The sequence below is a fragment of the Pipistrellus hanaki genome (genome assembly GCF_964339955.1).
Source record: "Pipistrellus hanaki genome assembly, chromosome: 2".
Taxonomy (NCBI): Eukaryota; Metazoa; Chordata; class Mammalia; order Chiroptera; family Vespertilionidae; genus Pipistrellus; species Pipistrellus hanaki.
This window is the reverse complement of record NC_140504.1, coordinates 132,292,806-132,306,636: the sequence shown is the minus strand read 5'-3', so window position 1 is coordinate 132,306,636 and position 13,831 is coordinate 132,292,806. Positions and strand designations below refer to the sequence as shown.

The following is a 13,831-nucleotide window of genomic DNA, read 5'->3' as shown; positions in this document are numbered from 1 at the left end:
ACCTAGCCTAAACTAACAAAAGGTACTTAAATTCCTTTAACTATCTTACTGTCACTGTCCACATGTGTTACAATAGAAACATTCATGTGTTTATATATAGAATTTATCCCAGAACCCTCAGGGGCTGGTAAATACTGCTTTTCCAAAATGTGAATTCTAAGACACATTCCAAAACAGCATTTTCCAGAAAGGATGATGACTCTGTATTTAAAAAGCAAATTGACTATGGATAGAACTATATTGCTTTAATTTTCCTGATCTTGACCTTTGTGATTTCTATCATTCTTAAACGTTTTCATGTATTTTTCACAATATATAGAAAATGTGCTAGGATATATATTTTTCTACCCCAAACAAAATAATACATAATGCTAGTACCTGTTAGTTTTTTTCCCCCTTAAAGAACTTTACTGATATCTGTTCATTTTTATTATGTGGTTTATGGCCTATGTTTTGTATTACCTTGAACATTTGGCATCGAATGTAATTATTTTCTCTTTGACACTGATTTTTTAACTATAGCTACTAAAGACCATCATCTTAGTATCTTAAACCAGCGGTCACCAAGCAGTGGTCTGTGAGGTCCGAAAGGTTGGCGACCACTGTCTTAAACTATATAGAGTGGTTTAAATTGTAATCTATGTTATTGGTATAACAAGTCATTTTCTTTATAATAGGTTGGCATCACCCTCTTCACTGTGTCTCATAGGAAGTCTCTTTGGAAACACCATGAGGTTTGTATTTCTTACATTTTCTTTTTCTTTTTATCCTCACCCAAGGGTATTCTTTTCATTGACTTTTAGAGAGTGGAAGTGAGGAAGGGGAGAGAGAGACAGAGAGAGAGAAACATCAATGTGAGAGAGACATCAAATTTTTGTCTCCCCTATGCACCCCGACCAGGATTGGGGATCAAATGTGCAACCCAGGTAACGTGCCCTTGACTGGAAATGATACCCAAAACTTTTTGGTGCACAGACCAATGCTCTAATCATCGGGCCACATGGGTCAGGGCGGTTTGAGATTTCTTGGAGTATATTCCATTATATATATAAATCTTAAGGGAAAAGGTTCTGTTTCAGTCTTACAAAATGAAAGAGGATTTCCTTAAATATTATTGTAATTTTCAGTTTTGAAAGCTACAATATATATAAACAATCCTTGTTATATACAATGAATATTTGAAAACCAGCTAGTGGTTCTCCAGTTTTAGATATTACTATCTACACTAATAAAGTTGACCATACCTTAGAGATGATGGGTTAATTTGCATACACAAGCGCCGAGCGGCGGGGCAGGTGTTCCGCTCCACCCCAGCTGCTCTGGGCCTCTGGGCAGCTTGGGAAGGCTGAAAGGTGGCTCTGGTTAGAGCAAAGGCAGTGCCAGCAGCCAAGGGAAGGAAGGCCGTTCTTGCACGAATCTTCGTGCATCGGGCCTCTGTATAATAACTGACTAAAATTTGCATAATTTTATCACAACTGTGGCCAAGTAAACTTTTTCTTACCATCCAGTATTAGCAGAAAGGGAAAGAGTCTTCAGAAGGATTAGATCCCAAAAAGTCTAGGGATACTTTTAGTGGAGATCAGCATGACAAGAATCTGAGTGTTGTCAGCTATGTGTATCATTGCACTGTGATAAAGTAGAATTCATTAGGTAGTCACCACAATTTGCAAAGATATTCTAATGAGGTTTACATTGTGCAGGTATCTTATTCTCGCCATTCCAGCAGTGCCACTCTCAGCATGGCAGGCAGTTCTTTTCAACTCAGTATAAAATGATCAAACCCTAAAAATAAACCCAGTTTAATTCATTTTATTATTATTTACTATATGTTATTGATTTCACAGAGAGGAAGGGAGAGGAAGAGAGAGATAGAAACATAGTGATGAGAATCATTGATTGGCTGCCTCCTGCATGCCCCCTATTGGGGATTGAGCCGGCACCCTGGGCATGTGTCCTGACCGTGATCTCCTGGTTCATTTTATTTCCTCCTTTTTTTCTTTCCCCTTCTTGCTTTCCTTCTTATTTTTCCTTCTTATTTTTCCTTCCCCTTCTTGCTTTCCTTCTTATTTTTCCTTCCTTCCCCTTCTTGCTTTCCTTCCTATTTTTCCTTCTCAGACCCTTTCTTTTACCTAAATACAGAAAATTTAGGTAAAAGAAAGGGTCTGAGAAAAGTTGGGACAGTGGTAAGCATATCTTATCCTATGAAATACACCGCTGTTTGAGCATCTTTTGTGTCAAGTACTGGGCTTAGTGTCCGAGGGATACAGAGTACTGTCTTTACCTGCAAAAACTGTAGTTTAGCTCAGCGGTCACCGACCGGTGGTCCGCAGATCACTGGTGGTCCGCGAGGTCTGAAAGGTTGGCGACCACTGGTTTAGATGCATGACAGTGTACAAATGATAAAATGAGCATGGGACTGAAGTCAGAAAACTTGGGTTCAGACACCACTGCTTCTGGCATCAGTTGCTTCCTTTGTGTAATAAAGTTATTGATTCTTACCTGCCTGTCTCATAGGTTACCTTGAGGATTAAAGAAACAGCCTATATGAAAGTACTTCATAAGGCATAGTGAAATTCTGTATAGCTGTGACTTTTAAAGACAATGTTTTTGTCCTGGCTGGTGTATCTCAGTAGTTGGAGCATTGGCCCTGGCACCAAAGGTCCCCAGGTTCAATCAAGGGCGTGTGCAGGTTCGATCCTTTGCCCCGGTCGGTTTGTGTGGGAGGCAACCTATCAAAATGTCTCTCTCACTTCAGTGTTTTTCTCTCTTCTTCTCTCTCCCCTTCTTTTCTTCTCATTCCCTCTTTTCTTCTCTCCCCCTCTCTCTTTAAAAATAAATGGGAAAAAAATATCCTCAGGTGAGGATTAACAACAGCCAAAGGTAGTTGTAATATTATGGCATTATAATTTGTTCATATTTTCATGAATTGAATGAGAGATTGAATAATTAGAAATCAAAGCAGTTTAAATTATATTCGAGCCTTTGTGATTTCTTTTTTTATTCCCTGAGGATATGTTTATTGACGTTAGAGAGAGAGGACAGGGGCAGGACGGAGGAGAGAAAGAGAGAGAGAAACGTTAATGAGTTGCCTCTCATATGTGCTCCAACTGGGGATTGGATCCACAACCTAGCTACCCGGATTGGTAATCGAACCCACAACCTTTTGGTATATGGGATGATGCTTCAATCAAATGAGCCACCCAGCAAGGGCAAGTCTATGTGTTTTCTTAGAAGTTCATAAACTTAATAGGACAGTGAATGGTCTTGGGTTTTACCTCTCCTTGTCTTCTGGATATGGATATGGATATGGATATGGATATAGATATAGATATAGATATAGATATAGATATAGATATAGATAAGTAGCAAAATAACCATCAGGCCAGTACCATGTGAAGGAGAGGTGACAGGAAGAACAGCAAAGTTAGATCCAGAATAGCTAAAAAATAAGTATGGAAAACAGAAGTCTTTTCTGTCTATAAAAAGACACTAAACAGAAGGTTTTATTTTAACCATTGTCCTGAGTCTCTTCATTGGATGGGAAATATAGGGATAACTCTTTTCTTTCTCTGGCAAATAAAAAAATAAACAGAGCCGAGACTGGTTTGGCTCAATGGATAGATCGTCGGCTTGGGGACTGAAGGGTCCCGGGTTTGATTCCGGTCAAGGGCATGTACCTTGGTTGCGGGCATATCCCCATATCTCTCATCGATGTTTCTAACTTTCTATCTCTCTCCCTTCCTCTCTGTACAAAATCAATAAAATATATTAAAAATAAAAAAAATAAACAGAAAGCCTTTAGTTAGAGGTTCTAAGCTGACCTAGGAAACATTATTCCGGAAGCATGAAAGGCTGTCGGATTGAACAGACTTGCACTTGCTGCAGTTTGACCTGTGGTAGCTCAGGCTCTTGGTTGTAGAGTTGTAGAAACATTCTAATTTGTGGGATGCTTATAGATTTTGTTCCTTTAAATAGTGAGGAAGTCTAGTGTTTAATTACAATCAGAGTTATATTATTGCTATTTTTTTAAAAGAATAGACTTCCTTGTTTAGTCTTACCTTGAGAGCTATATGCATTTCTATGTATCATCTTTTAAAAATGTAAGCTTAGTTGCTTAAAATAATCATTTCTAATAATTTACTTGTATAATTATCTCTACATAAATTCTTGACAAGAAGGAAGTTCTCTTATTGATTTCCTCCCCTTCTTTCCTACAGTACTACCTGCATATGGATGGCAGAGGCAATTATGAATTTAAACAGATAACAGAAGATACAGTTGAGTTTGGCTCTTAGAATCCTGAGAACTGTACCCGCTTTGATGAAATAATTACAGAACACACTTAGAAATGAAAAGTACATTGTAAAATAAAGTTGAGCTTTTTTAAAACCAAGCAGCAAATTAACTAAGTATAAAATAATCGAGAACAAGTTGTTAAAACATTTAATATTATGTAGGATATTGCTAATTGTGTATATGTTGGTTTAATTATTAATATGTACTAAGAATGATTTTATTCTTGTGGTTGAAAAACTGCCTAAATTAACTTGGGCTTAAATCAGTGTCACCTGATTCACCTTGGGATATAAGCCATTGAAAGTCAACTAATTTGACTCATGGCTTTGTCTTTTCCTTGAATGAAGAACCCTGTTTAAAACTGGGGTCATCACATGTCCTGTTCTAATACGATAGTTTTGAGTTTAATTTTCTTGTGGCCCTAATGGGGGGAAGCAAACAAATCATAGTGTATTATCAAAATGTACAGCATCATTGCTTAAGAGCATTTATTACACAGCGGCAGATTCTTTAGCTGCCACAGTTATACCCATTCCTTGTATATGTCCTGGGGTACATTTGACTCCAGGAAAGCCATTTGAATTTCCTTTGGCCAAATCATAAATGTATCCCTCTCAGTCTTCATTGTTGAGTTGTTTTAAGGGCTTTTACAAAAAGTAAACCAGTCTTGCTTACAAAAGGTGGTTACTATTTTTCACACTTATTCTTTCCAGTGTTTGGGATGTTAAAACACCAAGTCTTTAAATGTCAAGTTTAAGATCTTAAAAGATGCTTAGATTTTTTAAAAGAATTGGACAAATTTGTGTACATTGAAGCCCATTCATTAGAAGTGTGGTGGTTACTTGGTATGAAGCTCCAAGTGAGTCATAGGAATGCACTACATGAATGAATGCACTGAGTATGCAACATTATCACTGCCTTTGACTGTGATTTTATGTTTAAAAATATTCTAAAAATATTACGCACATGGTTGAATTATGTTCCCTAGGGTACTGTTTTATTTCCATTAATTTTTCATAGCTTTTTAATATTTGGGTTATTATGTTGAACTACCCTAAGAGAAACCTATTTCACCTTACCAGACCACCATTAATGACCACATATATTATTTGCACAGGGAGAACTGAAACTGAATATTATAAATAAGCTAGATAATAAATCAGTCTTATCAAATGGGGGTTCAGAAAGGGACATTATTTCTTCTTGTTTCTCCATAACTCGTTTTGTTTTGTTGGAGAATTATCAGCTACTAAAGTAAAACTTGATGTACTGATAACATTCAGTTTTTACCACTCTCTTTAACAAACTTGTATACTTAATTTCTGTTCAGATTTAAAAAAAAAAAAAAAATCAGATATTCTATACACCCTTTGCTTGTTCTTTTTATTCTGATATCTAAATAATGGGTAGTTCATACAGCCTTGACTTACAAAAAACACAAAATAAATTAACATTCAAAAAAGCCTTTTTGCACCCAATGTCTCTTTTTGAAAGGTGTCAAATGTGATTTTAATGAAATGCATTTGTCTTTTAGAAAAGCCAGTTAAAACCTTTAGTGTACCTGACATATGCTGCCAAATAGCCAGGAGACCTTAAAATATATTACTAGTCCTGGGAAAGATTTTAAGGCATTCGGGAAAATTTGAGATTTTCAGACTTCTAGATTGCCCCAAACCTTCTAATAGCTGCCTCCCAATTCGCTCTATAGTGGATTCTTACTATTAGAATTGTTTTCTTTCTTTTTTAATTTCACAAATTTTAAAGCACCTCACCACCTGAGTCATGGGGAGGCACCTCCTGGAGAGTCACAGTGCACAGTAACAGAAGGTGTTTCAACCGTGTTCCCCAAGTGATGGACCCCCAGAACGTTGTCCTCCCGTAATTCCTGTGAGCATTTTGTATAAATTGCACAGGAAAATGGAAGTTTAATCTGAAGAATAAAGAATAAGAACTTCCCTCCATGAGCAACACACTGCATATTAAGTATCAATCTGTGTTATATAATGAGAAAATCAGGATGTAAGCAACTAGATTGTTTGCTCTGCATTAGTGGGATAAATGTGCTTAGGGTTTGCTACTGCGGGGGAGACAAACCTTTACTTCTTAGGGTTTTTCCTGGGCCTGCGAATTAAATTGTCATAAAACAGATTAACAGGGAAAAGTCATGAAAGTTTACGTTTTATGTGAAGCGAGCCCTCATGAGGATATGAAGACCCAAAGAAGTGGCAGAACAGGCTTTTTTATGCTAGGCTGAACAAAGAGGGGTAGTTGTGGGAAAGTAATCTGTGAGGAGGCTAAAGAAAGGTAAGAATTCTTTTAATCAGGTTTGTGTAGAATTCTCTGAGTGTCAACATCCTGTCCTTGGTGTTAAGAATGTTACTTCTGGTGCAGGAGGGCATCTTCCCTGTGGGGTTTGATCTCTTGTTTTCAGGAAGAAAAAGGTAAGTCCAGGTACTCCTCTCTCACCTGCTATTTTTATTTTACTTTAAGTGCTCGAGCTTAGGTGGCATATTTTGGGGTGCCATATTCTGCTACCCTTCACGTCCTTCCTCCTTTCTAAATGATTAGCATTTGGCTTTAAACTGGAGAGAGAGCATCTACCATTTTCTTATATAATTTTTTAACTTTTAACCCTTTGCACTCCGAACCATTCTGGACATTGGCTACCAGCTACTCGACACTAACGGCGGAAACGTGCGTTGAATTAACTCAGTTCCCCGTAATCACTAATAAACTGCAATGTCCCCTGAGAGGGGACATCCGAGTGATATGCTAGAATTCCGATGTCCCCTGAGAGGGGACAGTGGAGTGCAAAGGGTTAAACTTAGTGTTTGAAACTGTAATTAGCCTAAAAGCAATTATATCAGACAGACTTTAGCATCATTAGTTGTAGGAAACTGTGTACATTTTTACCTACATCGGTAATTTTTCCTTTGTGAAGAATTTAAATGGGTTGACCTATAAACATGTCATATGCATGTCACTTAAAAAATATCTAATACCAAAAATTACAGAAAAGCAGTCCTTTCCCACTCACCAGGACAACCATTCTTAACTTTTAATTGTTTTGTGATTACTTTTTATTTCTAAACAATATGGTAGCTATTTCTTGATTTATCAGTTTAGACATGACTATTACCCATATTTCTGTCTCATCCCCCACATATAGTTAAGTCATTTGTAAAAATTTGCAAACACTTTTAAAAAAAATATATATTTTTTTATTGATTTCAGAGAGGAAGAGAAAGGGAGAGAGAGAGAAACATCAGTGATGACAGAGAATCATTGATCAGCTGCTTCCTGCACGTCCCACATTGGGGACCAAGTCCGAAACCCAGGCATGAGCCCTTACCACAAATTGAACTGTGACTTCCTGGTTCATAGGTTGTTGCTCAATCACCGAGCCATGCTGGCTGAGCAAAATTTGCAAACACGGTATTGTACTACTAGAGGCCTGGTGCATGAAATTTGTGTACAGGTAGAGTCCCTAGGTCTGGCCATCAATCAGGGCCAATCCGCGGGGTGACCAGCGGAGTGATTGAGGGGCCCCCATTGGCACACATCTTGGATGGCCTGGCACAGTCCGCTCACTGGCCCCGCCCCCTGCCGCCACTGCAAGTAGGGGCCTGTGGGCTGGAGGCAGCTCCATTGTTGAGCGTCTGCCATCATGTAGTCAGTGTGCTTCATAGTGACTGGTCATTTCACCAGTCAATTTGCATATTAGGGTAAGGTGAACAGACATCCCACTTTTGGTGGGACAGTCCCAATTTTTAACAATTTGTCCCATGTCTCAGAAATCGGGACTTTTTTTTAAAAAAAAAAATAGATTTTATTGATTTTTTACAGAGAGGAAGGGAGAAAGATAAAGAATTAGAAACATCGATCAGCTGCCTCCTGCACACTCCCCACTGGGGATGCTCCTGCAACCAAGGTACATGCCTTTGATCAGAATTGAACCTGGGACCTTTCAGTCCGCAGGCTGACGTTCTATCCACTGAGCCAAACCGGTTTTGGCGGAAATCGGGACTTCTTTAAAACTCCCGGGACGCGGGACAAATTGTTAAAAATTGGGACTGTCCCACCAAAAGTGGGACTTCTGGTCACCTTATATTAGGGTTTTATTATATAGGATAATACTTATGCAGAAAAGCCCATAAATCTTAAGCTAAATAAATTTTTAAAAAGTGCACATTCTCATTACCACACCCCAAATCAAGAAATCACTGTATCAACTCAAAGGCTTCCCTCTGATTATTTTCCAATTATTAGCCCCTAAAAGCTATTCTGACTTTTATCACATAAATTAGTTTGCTTATTTTTGAACTCCATGTGTACTGGACACCCTTTTGTCTATAGCTTCTTTCCTTGACTTACCCTCAACTTACTGAGACTGATCCATGGTAGATGTGGCAAGTGTTCCTTCACTTTTATTGCTCTATCATATGGTAGTCATCTTACCAATGATGGATATTGGGTTTTCTGTTTGAAGCGATTGCAAATAGTCCATATAAATGTTCTTATGCATGTCTTTGGTGCACACATATGCATTTTTGAAATGAAACGTTCAGCTTTGTTATGTACTGCCCAATTGTTCTCCAGAGTAGTACTGTTTCTACACTCTACTATAAATGTCTGAGAATTTCAGTCTTCCTAGTCCTTGCCAGTGTTTGGTGTTGTGAGTGGGTTTACTTTATTTTAACATGTATTTTTAGCTATCAATGGTAAGTTATTGCCTTCATTTTGCATTTCCTTGATCAGTAATGAGCTTGAACTCATTTCATGTTTATTGGTCATTTGTATATCCTCTTAAAAAAGAAGGTTGGGAAACTAAGGGAAAAAACCAAATGGGACTACATCAAAATAATAAACAGTTGCACAGCAAAAGAAACAATCAATAAAATGAAAAGGGAGCCCACTGTATGGGGGAACTTATTTGCCAATGATACATCTGATAAAGGGTTAGTTTCCGAAATATATAAGGAACTCATACAACTTAACAAAAGGAAGACAATCCAGTTAAATGGATAAAGGACCTAAATAGATAATTCTCCAAAGGAGACATACAGATGGCAAAGAGACATATGAAAAAAAACTCAGAGTCACTGATCATCAGGGAGATGCAAATTAAAAGGACAATTAGTTATCTCCTCACACTTGTTAGAAAGGCTACCATGAACAAATGACCAGCACTGGCAATTATGTGGAGAAAAGAAACGCTAGTACACTACTGGTGTGAATACAGACTGGTGCAGCCATTATGGAAAAGAGTATGGAGTTTCCTCAAAAAATTAAATAGGAACTGCATGTGACACAGTGATCCCACTTCTAGGAATATATCTTAAGAAACCCGAAATACCAATTAGGAAGAATGTATGCTTCTCTATGTTCATAGCAGTGCAATTTATAATAGTTAAGATCTGGAAACAGCCCAAATGTTCATTAGTAGATAAGTAGATAAAAAAAAGCTATGGTACATTTACACCATGTAATACTATGCAGCAGTGAAAAAGGATCTCTTGCCCTTTGAGACAGCATGGAAGGACCTGGAGAGTATTATGCTAGGTGAAATAAGCCAGTCAGAGATAAACAATATTGCATGATCTCGTATGTGGAATCTAATGAACAAAATAAACTTGAATAAAATAGATCCAGAGACATAGAAACATGGAACAGACTGAAATCTCAGAGGGAGATCAGGAGTGGGCAGGAAGAGGTCAACCAAAAAGCTTGTATGAGTATATGCATAATCCATGGACATAGACAATAGGATGGTGAAGTCCTGGGGTAGGGGTCAGGGTGGTGGGGTAGGGGTCAGGGTGGGGGGAAAAGGACATGTAATCCTTTCAGCAATAAAGATTTAAAAAATAATTTTAAAATGTTTTTAAAATTTGTATCCATTTTAGAGAGGAAGGGAGAGGGAGAAACATCAATATGAGAGAGAATCGTCATCTATTGGCTGCCTTCTGCACACCTATTGGGGATCAATCCCGAAACCCAGGCATGCGCCCTGACTGGAAATTGAACCAGCAATCTTTTGTACATGGGACCATGCTCAACCAACTGAACCACACTGACCAGGGCTGTATATATTCTCTCTCTCTCTCTCTCTCTCTCTCTCTCTCTCTCTCTCTCTCTCTCTCTCTCTCTCTCTCTCTCTCTCTTTTAATTTATTGATTTTTTACAGAGAGGAAGAGAGAGGAATAGAGAGTTAGAAACATTGATGAGAGAATCATCGATCAGCTGCCTCTTGCACATCCCCTATTGGGGATGTGCTCGCAACCAAGGTACATGCCCTTGACCGGAATCAAACCCGGGACCTTTCAGTCTGCAGACCGACGCTCTATCCACTGAGCCAAACCGGTTTTGGCAATATTCTCTTTTTTGAAGTGGCTATTTAAATCTTTAGGCCCCCTTTTGTAAACTGTCCCATGATTTCAACGTTTTTATATATTCTGGATATGAATCTTTTGTTAGATAAATGTTCTAGAGTCAGACTGATAAAAACAATCCAACAATTACACACAAAAATATCAAAAACCCACAAATATTTCAACATAGTAACCAACTTGATAATCGACCTAAGTGCCTTGTAAATACAGAATTCTTCCAATTCTTGAACCTGATAGGTCTCTCTGTTAAGATTTATTTAATTTCTATCAGTAATGTTTTGTCATGTTCTGTATAGAGGTCTTATGCATCTTTCATTAGCTCTATTGCTAGGCATTTGATATTTGTTGATTCTAATGTAAATTGTATCTATTTAACATTTCATTTTCTAATGGTTGCTACTGGGGCCTACACTCTGCTACACCCACAAGCCATGCCCACCAGCCAATCAGGAGCAAGTATGCAAATTAACGCAAGCAAAATGGCTGCAGCCACGGAGTAAGTATGCAAAATGCCAAACTTTGCTTAACACACAAGCTTGGGTTTCCCCAGCAATATAAGAAGCCAAGCTTTCCACACCCTGACCGGCCCAAGCCTCCACTTAATGCTACAAAGTTTCAATTATAGAAGATAAATAAATCCCAACAAAAATGGCCATAGTCACAGAGCAAGCAGGAGGCTTGGCACTACTCAAGTCCACAAAGTTTCAATTATAGAAGGTAAATAAATCCAAGATACCATGGCCTCTGCTTGGGTCACCAGGGGAGTAGCCAGCCTCCCAACCACCACAGGCCCCTCACCCAGGCCACCCCACACCCAAGGGAACCCCCACCCTGATCTGGGACACCCTTCAGGGCAAAGCAGCTGGCCCCCACCTGTACACCAGGCCTCTATTCCATCTAATAAAAGAGTAATATGCAAATTGACCATCACTCCAACACAAGATGGCTGCCCCCATGTGGAAACAAGATGGCCAGCAGGGGAGGGCAGGTGGGAGGGCCCAGGCCTGCAAGGTAGGGCATTTGGGGGCAATCAAGCCTGCAGGGGAGGGCAGTTAAGGGTGACCAGGCCAGCAGAGGAGGGAAGTTGAGAGCAACCAGGCCTGCAGGGAAGGGCAGTTAGGAGGGACCCAGGTCTGCAGGGGAGAACAGTTGGGGGGGACCAGGCCTGCAGAGGTGAGCAGTTGGGGGAGGGGGGACCAGGCCTGCAGGAGAGGGCAGTTAGGGGTGACTAGGCCTGCAGGGGAGGACAGTTAGGGGCAAATAGGCTGGCAGGGGAGTGGTTAAGGGGTGATTAGGCTGACAGGCAGAAGCGGTTAGGGGCAATCAGGAAGGCAGGCAGGTAAGCAGTTGGGAGCCAGCAGTCCTGGATTGGGAGAGGGATGTCCAACTGCCCGTTTAGGCCCAGTCCTGGTAGTATTTGGCCTAAATTGGCAGTCAGACATCCCTTGAGGGGTTCCAGATTGGAGAGGGTGCAGGCTGGGCTGAGGGACACCGCCCTCCCACTGTGCATGAATTTCGTGCACTGAGCCTCTAATTGTATACTAAAGGCACAGTGCACAAGTTGGTGCACAGGTGGGGTCCAGTGGCCCAGCCCCAATCAGTGCAGATCAGGGCTGGGCCTGTCAGGAGGCAGAGATGGTGAGAGGCTGACCAGGTGGCCCACCACAATTGGGGCCCTATCAGGGGCAGGTCAGCTGGGGGGAGGAGCTGCAGGCAATTGGCTGGTAGGCCCCACCTCTGATTGGAATGGGGGGTGCCGGTTGGAGGCAGGGCCAGCTGTGGGGAGGGGCTGTGGGCAGTGGGTTGGCTGGTTCCACCCCTGAATGGGGGGCTGATTGGGGGTCCAGTGGCCTGGGGAAGGCACCATGGGTTGGCCAGCCCTATCCTTGATTGGTCTCCGGGGGGTGGCCAATTGGGGGCAGAGTTGGCTGGGGGAGGGGATGCGAACCAATTGGGGTGATGGGGGCCCATCGGGAAGGGGCCAGCTGGGGGAGGGGCCTCAGGTGGTTTGCCAGCTGGCCCTGTCCCTAATCAATTGAGGGGGGAGGCCAATCTGGAGTGGGACCAGGCGGGGGATGGGGTTGTGGGCCAATCAGGGTGGTGGGGGCCTATCAGGGATGGGGCCAACCAGGCGGAGGGGCCACAGAGGTTGGCTGGCTGGCCCCACCCCCTGATCAGGCCAGTTGGCTGGCCACAGTGGACAACATATTGGTCTTTCTGGTCATTTCGGTGGTCCGGTCCCTGGCTTTTTATATATATAGATTGATCTTCATGACGAGTGTGTTTGCCAAGGACAGTCCTGTACATAACCCACCCACATGCTCTTTGTAGTGTGGTGTCAGCATCCTCTGTGGGGAGGGGAGGTCTACATTTTTTCCTCTGGCACCTGCAACCCCTGTCATTTCTTGTAGGTTCTGGGATCTGGGGTTTACAGAAGGAGAAGCTGAGATTATGAGAGGCAGTAACGCAAACTTTATTTGGGTGGTACTTGGACCAGACAGCATCAGAGAGGAAGTCCCAGTAACATCAGCTCAGGACAGAACTAAAGAGATGGTGACGTGGGACACTCCCCATTAGGGGACTAGGGCAAGGGGACTCCCAGGGGAAAGGAGATATCTGGGGGCATCTGTCTAGGGAATGTCGCTCAGCAGCACTTGCTCTGAAGGGTAGCTGTGGTTGTCTATGGTTAGCAGATGTCAGGTTCAATTTTGTAGGCTATTTAAAGCAGGTGGTCCCTGGTTGGCTAAAAATAAAGCTTTGCTGGACTACAAAGCAGTTAGGCATGTGAAGATTTGGGTTTGGCTCTGGCAAGCTTTGGGCTAATGGTCCTAGCCCACTGAAGAAGTCAACACCATGGGGTCATTATAGGCTAACACAGACGGGGCATCTCTGGGCCATCTACAGCACCTGTTGTTCTGCGATCAGTAGAATGCAGCGTAAGTTCTAGTTAAATCATTTTAAATGAACAGTGTTTGCTTTTTGATAAATGTGCAGTAGTTCCCCTTATCCCATTTTACCTTTTACAGTTTCAGTTATCACTGTCAGCTGCAGTCCAAAATAGTAAATGGAATGTTCCAGAAATAAACAATTCATAAGTCATTGTAAATAGTGTGGTAAAATTTTGCACCATCCTGCTCCATCCCACC

General features: G+C 41.2%; 1 protein-coding gene across 1 annotated transcript in view; it reads left to right on the top strand.

Moving 5' to 3' along the window:
* ABCD3 (ATP binding cassette subfamily D member 3) overlaps window positions 1–5,760 on the top strand; it is a 74,428-nt gene extending 68,668 nt beyond the window's left edge. The window contains exons 22-23 of the mRNA XM_084873418.1: window positions 678–734; window positions 4,218–5,760. Coding sequence (XP_084729544.1) covers window positions 678–734; window positions 4,218–4,295 — 135 coding nt within the window. The 3' untranslated portion in view covers window positions 4,296–5,760. The remainder of the gene's footprint in view (window positions 1–677; window positions 735–4,217) is intronic.
* The last annotated feature ends 8,071 nt before the right edge of the window (window positions 5,761–13,831 follow it).